This window comes from Cyclopterus lumpus, chromosome 4, assembly GCF_009769545.1.
Source record: "Cyclopterus lumpus isolate fCycLum1 chromosome 4, fCycLum1.pri, whole genome shotgun sequence".
Classification (NCBI taxonomy): domain Eukaryota; kingdom Metazoa; phylum Chordata; class Actinopteri; order Perciformes; family Cyclopteridae; genus Cyclopterus; species Cyclopterus lumpus.
Window position 1 is genome coordinate 21,489,478 of NC_046969.1, and position 18,916 is coordinate 21,508,393.

An 18,916-nucleotide genomic window follows, 5' to 3' on the forward strand; every position below is an offset into this window, starting at 1 on the left:
TGATGAAGTAAACAATGAATAGAAATAAAAAAAATAATAAAAAAATCTCCCTTTTGTTGAGCCTGCTGTATGTCGCGCATTCCATGACATTCAACAATGATCCGCGTGCAGCGCAGGAAGTGGAGCCTAAAACAAACAGGTGCGTCTTACCTGCAAACCGAGCTACATTTGCGTGTTTGGGGTCATAGGGGCATCTCGCCATACCGCTGACCGTGTCTCCGACCATCTCGAGAGTGTCTCCCTGTTACAGCACACACACACACACACACACAGATATATGCGCATCAATCAGCAAACTCCAAACAATATGAATGCATCTCCAGCAGCATTATGAAAACAAGCCACAAAGAGAATGGCAATTAGGGAGTGTTACCATAAGTGCAAACTAATGATTCACTGGTGCCAATTAGGGAAAGCAGCAGCAACAACAAGATTCAGATCTCATGCATAAATAAAGCACGCGCACACACACACACACACACACACAATCATACATAAAGACACTGTGAAATCTATCTTCTGCCTCTCCCTATAACACACACACACATACACACTTTACAAACACGTACACTTGAAAGGTAGCCAAACGCAAACAATTTCAACAGCACAGTCTAATTCTCATCCATGGCTGAAAAGGTGTCATTTCATTAAAAAACAGCTATAAATAAAACAGTAGCAAGCATCACTAACTAGTCCCCAGAGAAACTCACAGCCTATCACGGAGAGACAGGTGTGTTATGCACTGTTGTAGAATGTCATTAGTGGCTGACAGATAATGGGCCAGACAAGTCTCAGTGTCCCCTGTTTGAAATGTGAACGACTGAAAATAACACTTTGATAGAGGAAGGATTTTTTTTTTCTTTTTCATCCTCTCTCTCTTTCTCGTCCTCCAACTCAACTTGCCTTCATCGCGCATTAGATATTCCCGCAGGATGAAGTGAAATCAGCCGAATCGATGATTAATATTCATGTGTAGTTTTTTTTTTTAAATCGTTACTGTAATGGAGCGAGACGGGGAAGCGGTCCGGAAGTGACGAGCGTTCGGCTGCATTGGCTTGTGAAAGAAGTCAGGTGAGCTGAATGGATGCACACCTTCGGATTATCACCAATATGTTTTGGAGTGGAGGAAACATTCAGAGGACTAATTGTTTGAATCACGTCCGTCAACGCTTACAATTGTAGCTTGAACCCTGGCGTCTCTTAATGCTCCGCCCTCTGACTGTGTGTGGGGTGGCTGCTTTGCTTTCTTAACCACCAGCAATATAAATTGAACCAGGCAAAGAAGTCCCATCTCTCCACCCTCCTCTTCCTCATCTAACCTCTTTGTGTTCTTCTTGATTATCCGTCTCAGGCTCTCAACGATAACAAGCTCGGCGGACCGCAAAGCTAAACCACTGAGAAATAACAATTGTATCTCAGGGAAACAAGACACTGGGACTGCCAGACAACGAGGATAAATAAGTCCTGGGGAGGAAGTCAACACCGCCTCGGTAGCTGAACAAACAGCTCTAATCAAGCTGTATATTTTCACCTGAGCAGGCGTATACTTGATTGTGTTTGGGAAGCGAGGCCTCGGTTTAGGAAGAATAAATAAGGCATTCATCGGTGACGTCAGACCAATCTATATGACGTTATCTCACGGATAACTTACGGTATAGTTGGCACATAGCGGGTTGAAGGCGTTGGTCCCGCACACAAACAGGCCTCCCTGTCTGCTGAGCAGCACCTTCATGAAATTACGGCATTCATCCTGCAGGAGAAGAGAGACAAAAAGAGAGAGAGAGCGCGGAGAGCTTAATATGCAGGAGGGGTAAAAGTGAATAGAATAAAGGCAAAAATAATGGAGTGAATGGAGGAAAAAACGGAGTGTATTTTTCTGAGAGTGATTATCTAAACTGCTCTGTGAAATGAAGCTTCTCAGTTTCTCGACGTGTGGAATTATCACACCATTAACGCTGTCAATCATATTGATACAGTCTGAACGCAGCCTGCAGAGGCTTCAACTGTCTACCCTCTTCACACATGCAAACACACACACACACACACACACACACACACACACACAGTGAACGCGGCACATACGCTGCTGATTGACAGACGGTAATCCAAACCAGCCTTATTTATTTTTTCAAACAAGCACGCGTATTTAAGGGCTAATTTCTCAACCGTGAGGCGTCCAACTATATGAAGCCTGCTTAATGACTTAATACACCAAAGTGACGGTTTGTTCTTTGAAATGAGAAGTCGTGTAAGCAACGCATGACTTAAGAGCCGCTTTGGCCCCAGACTGCCGGAAAAATGATCCATGTTGGTGGAGGGGAAAAATGACTTTCAAGTTGAGCTGCCGCCTCGACAAAAGTATCGCCAATGTGTTTATGGGAGAAATTATTAAACACGTGGAACCTCTGATGAACACTTTACACTCTGTTAAGATCACATAATACAGGAAATACAGCACTGGCACTTTTAACAGTTCAGACTTCACTGCTAGTTTTTACACACACTCAATTGCAACATGTGTATACCCGTCGATCTGATTAAAATGCAAAGTAAGAACAATTATTATAAATAAGAGGAAAAAAAAGTAACAAATATGGACAATTTGTTTGTAGCGGTTGTGCGCAGTGAAATTAAATAGTATTTTCTTTCTCACGGGCTAAATCTAATCAGTATTTGATAAGAAGAAGAACACATTTATGGAAAAGTTGGAAACATAAACATACATACAGTATAGACAACCGAAGGTCTTTTATCATCTTGTGACCCCTTCTATTTATTTCAGCACTATTTGTGAAGCCCTGTCTCAAGGGCTTCACTACCAACATGTAACATGATGATGAACAAACAAAGAATCTTTCAACAGTGAATGGTAAATTACCATGACCTTTGACTTTAAAAAGCCATAAAGTACCGACAGCAGTTTGAGTGTGTGTGTTTGTGTGTTGTGGTGTGTGGCCGTGTGTGTGTGTGTGTGTGTTTTGCGTGAGTGGCGATGTACAGTACAGTAGATCACTGGCGGACAGCAGCCAGAAACCCCCTCTCCAAACTACAAGTGTCCCAGCCAGGATGGCACCAGCGCTGCCACACACACACACACACACACACACACACACGCACGCACACACACCAGATGGGGTCTACTTCAAGACCACCACTCACACTGATCTCATTGGAAATAGAAATAGGGCTGGAGCAGAAGCGGTGGCGGTGATGGCGGGTATGTGGAAAAAAAAGAGTGTGTACGTATGTGTGTGTGTGTTTGTGTGTTTTGGAAGAGATCAGACGGGAAGCAGTGATATGAGAGACGGGTGAGTGTTATTCCAGATGCTCCACCCTCATACCCCTCATAACCCTCCACCTTCCCACTTCACTCCCTGCTGGGTTCTCATTTTTCATAAACAGGAAAGGAGGAAGTGTTTTTGTGTGAGTTTAAAGAGAGTGTGTGTGTGTGTGTGTGTGTGTGTGTGTGTGTGTGTGTGTGTGTGTCAGGGTGCAGGGGGTGTGTCAAGTGTGAGGTGTACATTTCTAATGGCGCAGCACCGTGTGACAAATTGCAGAGCGGCGCTGACAGTATATGCGTGTGTGTGTGTGTGTGTGTGTCACTCCCTCACATACAGCATGTGTGTGTGTGTGTGTGTGTGTGTGTGTGTGTGTGTGTGTGTGTGTGTGTGTGTGTGTGTGTCGAATCACAGCACAGCATTTGCATGCTGTTGCATTCTGTCAGCTTGGTCAGAGCTGTAATCACAAAGCCAGATGAAGCGCTCTTAATAACAAGCCAGTCCAACTGCCAGGGGAGTAAAAACACTTCGAGGAGCCAAACCACTGCACCAATCTGCACATTTGGCCAATGCTTGTACACAGAAAATGAAACGTTTCATGACAGGATCAAAACATTTCAACTGTTGAGTTATCCCCTGCTGCATACAAGCTTTTCATTAACCCTGTATTTATCTATTCCAGAGAATTGCCTCTTCTAGGTATGGATCTTTAACAAAAATATATTCAAAGCCAGATTTAGTCGGCAGGAGTAGGGTTTTACTATGATTTCATCAAACAAATAAAAAAAAACCATTACAAAAAGGATCAAGTACTGAATGCCAGAAGTAAACAATTATTTTTTAATTCCCAAATGTCGTCCTGGTTCCTTCTTCCCTCTCTGCCTCCTTCCTCTCTCTATTCCCTCACTCCCTGAGCTCAATCCAGACAAAACGCCACCTGTGCTGGCTGGCAAGCCTTCCCGAGACCCAGATGACTGCAGCCCTCCTCCTCCTCCTCCTCCATCCACCTCCTCCCCCTCCTGCTCCTCTTACCGACAGTGGCAGAGGCGCTCTAGAAAATGTATCTGCAGCACAGATGAATTACACAGGGGCACGCGCCCGTGAGCAAGCGTGGACGTACAGTTGTGAATGGAGGCAAGATTTGAAAAGAAGTGAAACGATCGGGAGGAGACGGCTCACAAGTGCGTGTGCAGTACATGTGTCCGTGAGTCTGCTTTTAAATAAACTCGACGCTACGCAGGCAGCGGGTTTTTAATCAGGCAGAGGTTTGACAGGCTATAGTTCTATTCTGCAGATGTTGACCGAGGCGAGCGCATGGTTCGCCTCGCGGGTTCTCGGCGAAGGCAGAGAGACATTTTCCATGGACGTGATCACACAGAGTCAGAGGATCGGCAACAGGTTCTCTGTTGCTACAACACGTCTGCTCAAAACAACCTGCAGCAGTCAGACACCATTAAAACTGAGGAGGCTCCACATTCTGCATCTGCTTTTCATCTAATGTCCCCAACTTCACCTTCAGTCTGAGAAGATAAACACGCTTTTTCATTCGACCTTAGCCCGGGTTCAACGTGTCCCCTAACGATGCGGCTTTATCCAAAAAAACCTTAAACCAACACAGGTTTTTTTTTTACCTCCGGCTACAATCAGCATTCCTGTGTTCGTTCTAACCACAACACAAACAGGTCTTAAAGCTCATTTTAGGAGTAACCCCAGCATGTTTCATACTCTCCTAAAATATTTGAAATGTATCACGATGACCTGTTTTGTAAAGATCGTACAATAGGAGCCATCTAAGGCAGGATATCAGGGGCTCGTATTAGCAAGCTGCTCTTCTAAATCTCCAAAGTTGCCATTACATGCCTGGCTGGTCCCCTGATGTTAGCGACCGGGGAGAAAAAGAGCGTTGCTCTGCCAAGAGCCGCCATCAAGCCAGAACACTCCCCCACGACACACACACGCACACACACGACACACACACACACACACACACACCACACACACACACACAACACACACACACTGTACACACGATACACACTCACAAAAGGTTTGGCGAGGCCCTCGACTTCACTCATTATCAACGGGCTCGTCATTCCCAGAAAAAATCCCTGACGCACAATTTTGACTGAAAACAGAGTGACTCGCCATGAACAGGAAGCGAGAAAGTTGTGCATGTGTGTGCACATGTGGGGGCGGGGTATAAATTAACAGCGGTAACCAAATTAGGCAGCAATGTGGCTGTTCTGAGTGCTGCGGTCTTACTCAGCATGTTAAAGCTAATCCGCATCCCTCAGCGACCCGTCTTCTTCCCGTTTGATGGTAATTCTGACTGAACACACCACAGGCCACAAACAAACATTAGACACCAGCGGGAGGGAGAATAATAGAGATATGAGGACATAGTAAAAGAAAAGGAGAGGGTGAGGGAAGGAGAGACAGAAAAGAGAGGAACCAGAGTTTGTCCAGGCCAGTCAGCCATGTGGCAGCCGACCTGCAGCAAGACCTGCAGATCATGGGGTCGGCTGAGCTCCACTCCCTGGTGGAAACACACACACACACACACACAACACACACACAACACACACACACACGACACACACACACACACAACACACACACTCCTTGATTACAACACTTAACCCGAGTCACCCATGAACAGCTTCTCTGTTTGACAACCTGCTGAGAGAGAGGTGGCTAATTGTCACAATGTAATTAATACACGTCATGTTGAATGTTTGCTTGTAAAATATTCTATGATAAGGACAGGTTTAGGGATGAATTTCGGCGTTGAATTCTAATGTCCCAGGTGTGGGGGAAGCTTTAATTAAAAAGACTTAAATGTGCATTATTTATAAAAAATCAGCACAGATAATTAATAATAGACATTGCACTGTGTCTCGAAGAAAAGATACTTCATACGTATGAAGCAGAAAACATGGAAGGAAAGTGACTCCACATGTGGCGTTTCAAACTGATTAATTTGGGAGCCAAATAGGCCGTGAAACTGAATCTTCTGACCATCAAACCCAGAAAAGGAAACCCAGGGCTCCTCAGAGAGCACGATCAACGCCATATTGATCAAACAATCTCGCTAAGTGCTGCTTATAACGATGGCCGACCGCTCTTAAAGTGCTCTATATGGAATTGCCTTTGTTTGCGTGCACGTGCCACGCTGCCACGGCCTGATGGGTTGGCACAGTGCCACCTCTGGGGAACGTCTCACCCCCTCTCTTAACCTTTTGCTTTCTTCTGCTTTCACAAGAAGAGAAAGGGTGAAGAGTGGGAGGCATGAAAGGGCAAAGGCGAGATAAAGAGACAGCAGAACGCCAAGGACAAAGGAAATATGGCGAGAATATGCAGAGTGAGTGACAGCGTGCCCCGACTGTTTGCGTTCATCGACGATCGCTTGGGTCAACGCGGGAGAAGAAAAAAAAAGTGGATATTGAATTTTCAGCCTAATTAGAGAGAATACTATGTCCTTTGTGATCAACCAAGCAGAAGCATTTAATTACAAAACCAATTACGTGGCGGTGAATGCATCACATCTGACACGACCGTCCCCCAAGCAGAACAGCACATTTTCCGGAGGAGAAGAAGAGGGGAAAGGGAGGGGACAGAGGGCGAAGACGGCACAGAGAAGATGACTGCTCGACAGATTCTCCTTTTTAATCGTGTTTACGTATGTTTAGGAGAGAGCGAGAGAGAGGGAGAGAGAGAGAGAGAGCAGATTTTAAACAACAAACGCTTGAAATCATGAATATGCATGAACATACATGAGGGTTGGGGGATTGTACCGCCATGTTGAGCATATTCATGCATTCGAGTAAGAGAAATATTTTTCTTTGATTAAATATTCAGTTTGTTTGACCTTCAACATGATTTGCAAAACAGCAACAGGTCACCTGTAGCAACCGAGATGCATTTTAATACGAAAGCCCAGCAATAAATACTGTGTTCACAATCATTTGGTTATTGTAACATCAAAATATATTTGGTTTGGTTCAAATAGTTTTTTTCCGAGTGCTTTTTTTTCGAAGCATTTAAAAGCACATTGGTTTATTTCCCTTTTGTTACGGCCAATAGAGCAGCAAAAAACTAACATATGATGCAATTTGTTGTTTCAACAATATGTGGGATATATAGTTAATTATCTTTCATTTCTAAAGTGTTATTCGATAAAAGGAACAGTGAAATATTCCACTTGTTTGGTCATCACGTTCACATTACACATTATTGCCCTTAAAGCTAGTGTTGGTAATCTTGAGAAACCAGCAAGAGTAGACTAGATTAAACTAAATTATCCAACCAAATTGCCAACTCTTTGGGAGTCACCAAGTCGGCGCCATTGATTTTTCCTTCAGGCCTCCCTCCAAAGCCACTGCCCCAAAAATGGTCAGTGAAAATGTAAACAAGGAACAATGAGGCCAAATGAAATGATTGGACCGGTTTATCAAAGACCTGCGACGGCCACAGGTATCGGATCTGTTTCTCTTTTGTTTTGTCGGAGCATTTCATTTCTTGATTGCTGTAGCATATTCAACAAATATAACAAAAACATTTTTGAGGAAGATACCCAACCCCAGCTTTAGTGTATTGATATCGAGGTACTTATTATTATGTTTTAACATCATAATATTTGAGTTTGGCAGTATCGCCCAGTGCCAATTCAAATATGGTTTGTTTACCTATCAATGGTCCCTCAATTGAATTTCCACCACAATATCTATCACTATAGTGATCCTACATGCACGCGCATTGTGGGTGACACCGTTCGCTTTCCTGTCAACGCCTCCACACTATTCCACTGACTGACAGGTGGCTGTGATGTGCCATGACAACTAACAATACACCGGCAACATGCAGGAGAGAAGACAAATATTAATGTTTTATGAGAATGGAAATGATGCTTTCTTGGTGAGAAAGACTGAATGTGAACTTTGTGGGGACCAAAACTCCAACGGGTTCCAATGAAATATGTTTTTAACCGACAGTTTCTGTTTCATTTTGGAGGCTGTATGTAGTTTGTTGTCGTACAGGATCCCATTCAATTGCCAATGTCTATAGCTCTAATTGCTTTTTCAGTCACATATTAATTATAGTGACTTGAAAATATCGCGTCGGCTTTCAGAAATCCATATCCGTGGAGTGTGTGTGTGTGTGTGTGTGTGTGTGCGTAAGCGTGTGTGTGTACACCCATTCATATGCGCCTGAGCCTCAGAGAGCTGACTGAGAAGACCTGGCAGTGTTCTTATCTTCCTCACTTTGCCGTGTGACTCACAGCCTTCGCAGGCAGCACACTCATTAGGGGCAAGAAGACCTTTCATATCTCAGGCAGCCCCACAGCGCTCCTCGGGGCCGGCCAACAAGGACCCACACACACCCCTTCTCCTCTCCTTTATCTCCCCCTCTCTCTCACACCTCTCCGTCTCTCTCCTCCTCCTCCCCTCTCCTCCTCTCGGCCGAGCTTTTTGTTTCTGTCCCTCTATTCTCCATTGTGTTTCTGTCTGGCACTGTCTCACACAGATTTAATGTCAGGTGTTCTCTCACCGTGTTAAATAAGTATTTTTTGTGTGTGTGTGTCTCTGCCTGGAGGCGACAGAGCCCTTGTTTCCCCCGCCAACCGTCACCACCACACTCACCCACACACATCCGCTGTTTCCGTGTGGCAGCTAGGAGATGTGTGTGTTGGAGATATAAGAGGTGTTCAGGCGTGGGCTGCTGGTGGCTGCTGGGACGTTTCACCCCATCACTTCTTGGGCACCTCAGCTTCCCAACGCCCACCTGGATTTCTGAGAGCGCCATACGCATTCCTAACTCATGACGGTGGAACGAGGGATGTAGAGGTAGGAGTGGCTCTATTCTTCTGGTGTGTGTGTGTGTGTGTGTGTGTGTGTGTGTGTGTGTGTGTGTGTGTGTGTGTGCGTGTGTTGGATGAGCAGGGACAATGAGACGATACGAGGTCGGAGCCGTCCTCATCTGGAGGCTGAGCCAGCAGGCATGACAGCCAGATGTCTGGCACACTGAAACCAGAGCTCCAGGCAGAAAGGGAAGACATGTGCCATCATGATGTGCGTAAGAAAGAGCGCTCTGACATGCTTTCACCATATGTCACTGACCAAATGTCATCCAATATGCTTCATCGGGAATTCCTTTGCATATTATCTTTGCATATAATCTCATATTGCTTTGAGGTTGTTTTGTTTTTTTTTATATCAGAAGGAGCTGAACAATTCGAGCTATTCTGAGAAACAACTTGGAAGATGCCTCCAGTAAAAGAAAATGCACGTGCAAATGAAATCCTGAAGTAACTTAAAATCAATAAATTAAGAGTTGTTGTACTGTAGATGGTATTTTAACCCTCATCCTACAGACATATCTAACATACAATGAATACAGACTGGTGTCCCCGGGGACCCCAAGAAGCAACAACCATCATTGTAAAATGTTAACTTATTTCTTCTTAAAACATGAATTCTGTTTATTAATACCAATCTGGAAACTTTACTTATGTTGCAGTGTCCCTTCCTCCCGGGTAGTGTATAATACTTTAAACTTGGACCCATGGCAAACATGAAATAAAAAAAATAGCTGATTTGGGTCTATTAACTGTGGTCCCCCAAGGACCCCGATATATTGTTCATTAGGAACAAATTGATATTCAAAGTCTGGACACTGGCTTCCTGTCAGTCGATAATTGACTTTTGGTTTATAAAGCACTGAATGGTTTGGGCCAAAATACTGATCTTCTGCTCTGTTATGAATTATCTCTCAGGAGGTCCGGGACAGGTCTGCTTTCTGTCCCCAGAGACTAAACTAAAACATGGAGACGCAACGTTCAGTTTTTATGTATCCGGAACAAACTCCCAGAACAATGCAGGTCGGCTGCAACTCTCGCTTCTTTAAAAATCAAAGCTGGAGACTTTTCTGTTTGCTGCTGCCTTTTATTTAATCATTTCTGACACTGGCACTCTAATTTTTATTCTCGTCTTTTAAACCCGTCTCAAATCTATTTTGGCTTGTTTTCCCTTTTCTATGCTCCTGGATTTTTAATGACCCTTTTTAATTGTTTCATAATGCGTTTCTTTTGACCTTGATGTGTTAAGCAAAGCTGTTGACTGGCCTTGTGGCTGAAACGTGCTGGATTAACAACGTTGCTTTGTTTTTAAAAAGAAACAAGAGATGGAGAAGCAGACACCGTCTCACCTCGTGTTTGCCCTTCATCCTGCAGATCCTGATGTCATTCTTGTTTGACTCCCACGTCCTTTTCTATACGTGACGGGGGGGGGGGGGGGGGGGGGGGGGGGGGGGGGGGGGGGGGGGGGGGGGGGGGGGGGGGGGGGGGGGGGGGGGGGGGGGGGGGGGGGGGGGGGGGGGGGGGGGGGGGGGGGGGGGGGGGGGGGGGGGGGGGGGGGGGGGGGGGGGGGGGGGGGGGGGGGAGGGGGGGGGTGGGGGGGGGGGGGGGTGGGGGGGAGGAGAAAACATGCGACAATGCATTTCTCTGTAGTACAAAACAATTTTCAACAGTCATACATCCGTCTCAAGGTTGTAAATGCTCTGGGAGTCTGTCCGGAAGGAGCTCACCTTGCTGTAGAACATCTCGTCTCCTCCGACGATGTCCAACTCCACGCGGAAAAGGTCATCCCTGGTGGGAGGAAGAGAGAGATAGAGAAAGAGTGGCGGTCAGCCAACACAGCACTATCCAAAGCTTCAGGTCAGGGAAGACGCTGCACAAGCAAAGCAGGAATGCCAGTTCCGCAGCACAAGGACAGCAGAGACAGCATTGCTCGCTCAGGACAGAGCGGGTCCATGCAGACGCACTTCATACAAACTCAGTGCATGAATATCTCTACTATGTATTCAATCAGTGTGGTTTTACAACAAAATAAGTCTGCGCATGTAGCTATAATATGTACATATTAAAGACTTTTATTCATTTAAACTTGATCAGACCCTTTACAGCTTTACAATTTCTTCAATTTATCAGAATATATATATATATATATAATATATATATATATATATATATATATAATATATAATATATGAGAATGGCACCTGGCTGCATAATGATGTCTCGTATTTCCCCTTTGCTTCTTCTCATTAAACTCTACTTGCTGCATTACATTTGCTCCTCTGCGCCCAAATTCATCTTATCAGTCTTATTCAAAAGGCTGAATTGAATTATTGGATTATTTAATCAAGTTGTTATCCTGATGCTTGCACACCCCCTCATGCTGCCTACACGTAGTCCTGAACCTAACAACATGCATGTATTCATGATGTTCCAAACACTGCTTTCTCGCACTCTTAATCTGCTCGTAATTTTGCACTAACCTTGGATGTTTCTGTGAAAATGCCAGCTAAATGAGAGTAGGGATAGTAAGAACTGAAGTCTGCATATTGATCAAGGCCTTGGTATCTGCTGGGAAGGAACTGAAGCATGAGCTTCGTCTGAGCAAAGGGCTAAGCTCTGAACCTGCTCATCTGTAAATCTGCCATAGCCGTGTTATTGCGGCAGTATCGATCCCATCTCTGATCCGGCTCTGCCTCCCAGTGCTGCATGTTGTCTTGTTTCTCTTTTTCCTTAAATAGAGGGAGGGGTTATCATGTGTGCATGCACGTATAAGTGGCTGCTCGTGTCAGTAGTTGTACTTGCCTACGTGTGCGTTTGCATCTACTTATCTGAGCTGGGAGAAGGCGCGTGTTCCATGATGAGAGCACAGGTAGACCAAGTGCCACGAGGTTACTCCCATCCTGAATAATTCATCCTCACTTCCTGCTGTAGTTTTAGAAGATCCTCACTCTTACGCGGCCTTGCAGGAAAGCACGGCGGCTAAGTAGCGAAGAAGGGCAAAATCACCAAACACTTGCTCGGTGCGTCCCTGCTTAGCGGGTCAGAGTTTAAGCGTTCTCCAAACAGTGGAGTGGGCCAGAGTGTGAGGCATAATCTCATCCAGGCTGTTTCAGCATTGTCTCAGCATTAACATAATGGATATAGCAACAGGCCTCCTAGTCAGAGTGGATGGCAGCCAGCGCTGTTGCCTCTGATAGAGCAGAGGAGGGGTAATTATTTATGCTGCTGCTTCTCTTTCCCTCTGCATCTCTTCTCTTGCAGGTTGTTTGAATGATGCAAAGCCGGTGGCTTGTATGCTTTCGTTTGTTTATGTGTGTGTTAGTGGATTTAATGTGTGCAGCATGTGGTAGAAGGTTGGAGTAAGGACTAGCATGTGAACTGTGTAAAATGTCTCCATTCTTTATGTTGCAGGATATGCATGCGGCCATGAATAGCCTTCGATTCATTAGGTCATAACTCACGAAGGCGCCTCGACTCACAAAATGTAGCCCCTAAACCTACAAATGAAAAGTCTCCTATTTCTTTCTGACTGTCCGTGTGTGTGTGTGTGTGTGTGTGTGTGTGTGTATGTGTGAGATGTGCGCGTGCCTGAACTGTTATTTCATAAACGCCTCTGACCCTTTTTGACCCGGCTAATACAAAGTCAACACCGAATCTGAAGAGAAACTGTCAACATTTCCTTAATTTCTGACTTGACCCGCTCATGAACTTTCTCCTTTTGACCGTCGAAACGACAGCAGAATCAGGGCCCAGACATCTTAAACCCCTATTTCTCGTTCGTCTTCCTGCTCCTCTTGCTAGCAGCTGTATTGCGGTTTAGTGTGAGCGGCGTTGAGCCTTTCTGAGTCTGCAAAGGAAAAGCTGCTCCACTGGATGAAAATGAAATGGAAAGGTTTTGAGCTGACCACCTAGATACCCTGACGCGGCTTCTGACCGAGGGAGAGTAGAATGTGGAGTGTGTGAGCACGTATTTGGGTGGCTGTAAATATTCTGTCAGTGCTCTCAAAATTTTAAAAAGTGCGTGCAGAAAAATCCTGCACCAAACCACTGAGCTCCAACTAAGAGCAGCAACCTTTTTCAGGCATTAAACCACCACTTAGAAAAGGATACCATACACGACTACATCGTATTAATGAATGAAATGAGTATTTCAGAATTCATAAAATTACAAATAATAAAAATAATTATTATTCATAATAATGGTTGCATTTAGTGCATACATTATAACATGTAGAGGCGACTGTGGGTCAGTGGTTAGCACGTCCGTCTTCCAATCAGGGGGTTGGCCTAGTCGATGTGTCCTTGAGCAAGACACTTAACCCTGCATTGCTCCCCGTAGCTGTGTCTACGGTGTATAATGTAACATGTAAAGTGTCTTTGAGTATCTTAAAAAGTGCTATATAAATTAAATGGATTATTATTATTATGTAAACAGCTTTACCTCCCAAGCTTCCCAGTCGCAAGAGACCGCCTCCCCGTCCGTCAGCATTTGACCCGGCGTGTGACCGCCCTGTGACCCCCCGTGACCTCTGAGGTCAATGTCTGTGTACTAAGAAACGGAGCATCCACCAACCTGGCAGTAAGTCAACACACTTTCCCTTTCCACCTAATGCAAACATACACACGCACACACACATCGAGCCAGATGGTAAAAAACCTCTCGCGCTTTATCACGAATGGAACAGTTAATCAAGACTTGGCTTGGTTCCTTTGGTCATCTTGTCAATAGATAAACACTCTCCAATTGGTTTATATTTCTGGGGATTAGCCCTTTGGATGCGTCTGAGGACCACAGGATCCACAGCTGCTCATCTGGGCAGCAATGAAATGGGGCTTAACACAGCAAGGCGCTTTACTCCACCAGCCAACAGCCAAATACACAGTTTACTTTCATTTAGCAAGGATGGGAAGAGGACAGGGAGAGGTAGCTGCTCTCAGCGGGTGCTTGGGGGCCACAGATTTAGCAGCGCTTGCAGTCTTCGGAGCAGCTATGCTAATGGTGACAGGATTTGGGGATGAGCGAGGCGTCTTATCAGGCCGTGCACTCTGTCGGAGCTTTTGGCAGTCATACCTGTCGCCACACAGGTACTTATTTATATATAATACATTTTAAAAAACTCTTCCTCCCTGCTGGGTTGTCTCTGGCTCGCACAAGCATTTGAACAGGGATCTGTGTCTTTCTGGGCTGATAATTCTCTGCCAGGAAGCTGCAAAACGCTATTAGCAACATACAAGAAATATATAAATATACTCCCCGTAAACGCTCTTTCTGCGAATCTCTCCTGCTGCCGAGTACCACCCTCGCCTTTCTCGTCTTTCCACTTGTCAGTCTTGCGTTTCATTATCATCCGGTTGACTCAGACATTCATATCAGTTTACCTCTGCTTTTCAGTCAAATGTTCTGCAGCAGTAAATTGAAATTAACGTCTCAGACTGCTTCATTGCTCTGGTTATATTTGAAAGCAGACTTGCAGACTGCAGTAGTTTTAGTATCAGGCTGTGTGCATGTGTGTCTCAGTGCAGACAAAATGGCTGGAGCCATGCTGCATGGTTTAAAAAATTTACTACCAGCTCTGAGTAGTGAGGTTAAACCAGCTGGAGGCCAGGGACTGGGTCATTTCCTGGACCACAGTGGCGTCTCTCGTCTAAACCTTTTCATTTTTCTTTAGACTGCCACTACAGCAAATAACCAGCGCCTTATGTGGACATATTTATTTTTCATAAATCATTTTTGGGACGACGCGGGCAGTAAATCTTGAGGCGTATGCTTTTTGTTAGTTCAGTCTGTTTCAGGTTGGCTCCTGAATGCTCCAGGGAGACGCAGATGTAGCTTTAAGGTGTAAACCCGGTGCAGCTGAGCAGGCCGTCCTCGTCTGGCCTTCTGATCACCACGGCTTCCGTCTGTCCGGCATCAGCACATTCACCAGACGGAGAGGCAGGAGGGGATCAGCATGTGACCAAACCAGAAAACATTTGTCGGGCCAAACGTCAGCCTTCAAATGAAGCTACTGGAACAGATTTGTTACCAAGAGAAACCTCGGCTAAGTCTCACATAAGTCGGACATTTCTTTCTATAAAGTATTTATTTTAGAACTTGTGCAAAGTTATGACAGTGCCTTTAATTATAACTTTAATTATCTATTGATTCTGGGCGGTCCCTGTGGACAGAAGAGGTTGTGTTTCCGAGCGCCAGAGTTTAATTTAGAAAACCTCTAATTTTACCGCAGAAGGGTCTGACAGTGTGCCGCTTCTGGTTCTCCCATGCCTCCCTTTCCTCCAGCGGGCCCAGCAATATACGGCCTGGGCCTCCATCAGCGTGGTGGAGGAGCTGCTTGCTGGTTGCTGACGGAGGCACCGCTTTAGTCTGAGCTCACGGAGTTTCTGGTCAACCTGCATGATTTTGTCTGATTTCGCCAGAATCGGACCCAGTGGCACCGATGACAAGCATTAACAATATCTATAAAGAAATAGCTAATCTCATTTACTTTTGGCATCTGTGGGCATAAGGAAGAGATGGTCATTCACTTTATGGAAGATCGGCAATTTGATCCCAAGCTCCTCCAGTTCGCATATTAAAGTGTCCTTAGGCAAGATACTGAACACTAAATTGCCCCAGATGGCCGTGCCATCAGTGTGTAAATGTGGATACAATATTTTTTTGATTGGATCCTGATGGGCAGGTGGCAGCTGGCATTGCAACCTCTGCTATCAGCGTATGAATGTGTCTGTGAAATAGTGAATATTGAGAGTGTAAAGCCCTTGGAGTGGTCGAGAGACTACATTGCCACTATTCTATACAAATACTAGGCCATTTACAATTTACCATTTATGTGGGTCATATAGAGGCCATCCGTATTACATTGAGACTGTTTCATAACCGGTTTCTCACACTACAACAGCAAAAAGAGAAATCAATACTTTTCAATGAAATGTCCTCAAACACTGGAAACAGCCCAAAACTATCTCCAGCAGTACGAAGCCACAGCTTAGTGCTAATATCACACGTTAACCTGTTTACAGTTATAATGTTGATGTGTTGGAACCGGCACAATTATCACATTCAACAAGGAGCGAAAACCTCTCGCTCGAATACTGACTGTATGTTTTATCAGTAAATTCAGGTCTAAAGCTCTGACACTGTAACTCCTAGTGGCAAATGTTGGTTGGCAACAAAAGCAGCGATAACAGAAAACAGATATTAAAGCTAAAAATGTAGCTATATCCGTATTTGTATATTGTACTAGTGTGATGGAAGCAATATAAAGCATATCAGAGGTCCCTGCTTTCTTAAAGTGTCTTCATACTGTAGACTGACTTTATCAGTACGTGTGTGTGTGTGTGTGTGTGTGTGTTGTACCTGGCTCCGATGTAGAGTGTCCGATTGACTTGGAGGATCCTCTGGATGTGTAGAGGCTCTTGTCTCAGCCATGTCCGGTGGGGTCGGCCCAGGAACACCGGGTGTCTTCTCACCACTGTCGGTGAACGAGAGACAGAGACACATCATGACCACTGATTTCCCAAACCGACATCCATTTGTGACAAAAGTATTCACCGTAAAAGTGTTTTTCTGTTAGTTTGTTTTGACAGTTCTGTATCACAGTTTGAGACCTGCCTTTGCAATAGCATCATATCTGCTACATTAAGCATACAAAGACACAGACACAGATACGAGACACAAATAATCTTCTGAAAGTGATGGATGTTTGAACTAAACCTCATATGTCACCGTTATATTCATGAGATTTCCTTTGTTGACTGATTGGGACTCACTTTTGATAAATTGTTCATTTGCTTCTGCATTTTGTTGAAAAGTTGTGTAAGACGTGCTCTGCCAAGTAATTCAGATAACTCAAAGAGAGAGACACGCAGAGACAGGGGACTTTTTCAAGAACATAAAAAAAAAAAAGGTAAAACAAAATGTTCAAAGTGTTTTTTCGGAGGACGAGTAAGGGAGACCTTAAGGGGAGAGAAATCAGAGATAAAAATGGTGGGGCATTTTTATCATGTTGCCTCGCAGAAAATGAAATAAAATGGAGAGAGAAGCAGAAATCCCACTTACATACAAGTCAGATGGATTATCAGTATGTCTTTGACCTTGACTGAGGTGAGTGTGAGCATTTTTTGATCAGATATACTCAAATCTTCTCTGCTCTTTTATCATTATCTCTTTAAATCCTAGCATCTAGTCCATTCATCTGTGTCCTCCTCTTCTTCACCACTAAGTTTTATGTGCTTCTGCTTTATTTCTTCCTATTGGATCTACGTCAATCCGTCATGGGACCCAGTGTGATTCATTCTTTCCTTTCAGTGTCCTCCACTTTTTCCATCTCTGTCCACCTCCACACCTTCCTGTCTGAGCCTGCATTTTCCGCTACAGCTCGGACCTGCTGTAAACGGGCGGCTGTAGCTCAAGGGGAGAGCGGTCGTCCTGAAACCACAAGGTGGCCAGTTCGACCCCCCCTCTCCCCATGTTTTGCATGTCGAAGTGTCCTTGAGCAAGAAACTGAACCCCCCCGCCCCAAGTTGCTCCCAGGGCGCTTCACTGCAGCCCCACTGCTCCTTCATTACTAAGGATGGGTTAAATGCAGAGAAGAATTTCCCCACTGTGGGATTAATAAAGGATACATTATTATTATTATTATTATTATTAAACCACAGCTGCTGAGTCGAACTTGGCCACTCTAGTGTCGCGCTCGGCGGCCTGACAACCGCTAAACTCGTCTGTTTGGTATTGATACGTCGAGAAAGGTCTGGGCTCAGCTGGGAAACCATCAATCAATATCATTGAACTGCAATCAATCAAGGTCGGGTCTGAGCTGAAGACCGCCAAGCGGACACGGAGACTCCAAGTCTGAGTGTGTGAGAAGCGGCGTCTCTCGAGGATCTGAGCATGTGTGTGTGGGCAAATCACGAACACCAGAGCCCCTTCCTACACTCTGCTCTCATTCCTGAGTGCGACCCCACACCTCCTGATCGAGACACCAGTCAACACCATTCGTGTGGGAGCTTGTCTGACCTCCATAGCCCACGCCGTGACCCTAACCCTCCTCCATAACACCTCAACCCCCCAACTTATTCAACACCCTGCCTGTTAGGCCGGGCGATCCCACACCTCACACATCACGACCTGGGAGGGAGGCACGCAGGGGAGTAGGCGGCTAGAGGGCGTGAAATGTCGGGAGGTCAGTACCTTCGGTGGGGATGAAGTTGAGGGGCCCAGGCTCCTCTGGGAATGCCGAGCTCGCCGCTCGGAGCAGCCAGCACAGCAGGAAGAAGGGAGTGGCCACAGTCGCCATAGCAACACCACGGCGGAGTCTGTGGGAATTAAGCAAAAGACAAAAAAAGGAGAAACAGGGAGTGAGTTGCTAAATGAGGCAGAGGAGTGAGACAAATGAACATACAGAGAGACAGAGGGACACTCACTCACCCAATTTCTGACTGACTGACTGACTGACTGGCTGAATGATTGAGTGACTGACTGACTGGCTGACTTTCTTGACTGAAGATGTCTTTATAGTCCCACAGCATCTCTGTCTCTACGCCCTGACGTGAGGGGAGAGAAATAGCTGCTTGCAGCGAGGGATTAAATCCTCCACTGAGGGAGAAGTGTGCAGTCAGCTCTGAATGCATCCAGATCACTGAGATACACCATGACCACATCAAACGCACCACCTATGACACATATGAGAAGAATGCGAAGGAGGCGACATCTTGGGCAAGACAGTGGGCATTATGTGTCCTACGGATGAATAAAAAATCTGTATTGGGAGAGAGTGAGTTAACG

At 45.3% G+C, this 18,916-nt stretch overlaps 1 protein-coding gene across 1 annotated transcript in view; it reads right to left on the bottom strand.

The window, feature by feature from the left end:
* Nucleotides 1-18,916, bottom strand: part of sema6bb (sema domain, transmembrane domain (TM), and cytoplasmic domain, (semaphorin) 6Bb) — a 125,272-nt gene that overhangs the window by 42,781 nt on the left and 63,575 nt on the right. Inside the window, 6 exon segments of the mRNA XM_034530253.1 lie at nt 151-241; nt 1,652-1,750; nt 10,482-10,544; nt 10,860-10,920; nt 16,490-16,604; nt 18,323-18,447. Coding sequence (XP_034386144.1) covers nt 151-241; nt 1,652-1,750; nt 10,482-10,544; nt 10,860-10,920; nt 16,490-16,604; nt 18,323-18,447 — 554 coding nt within the window.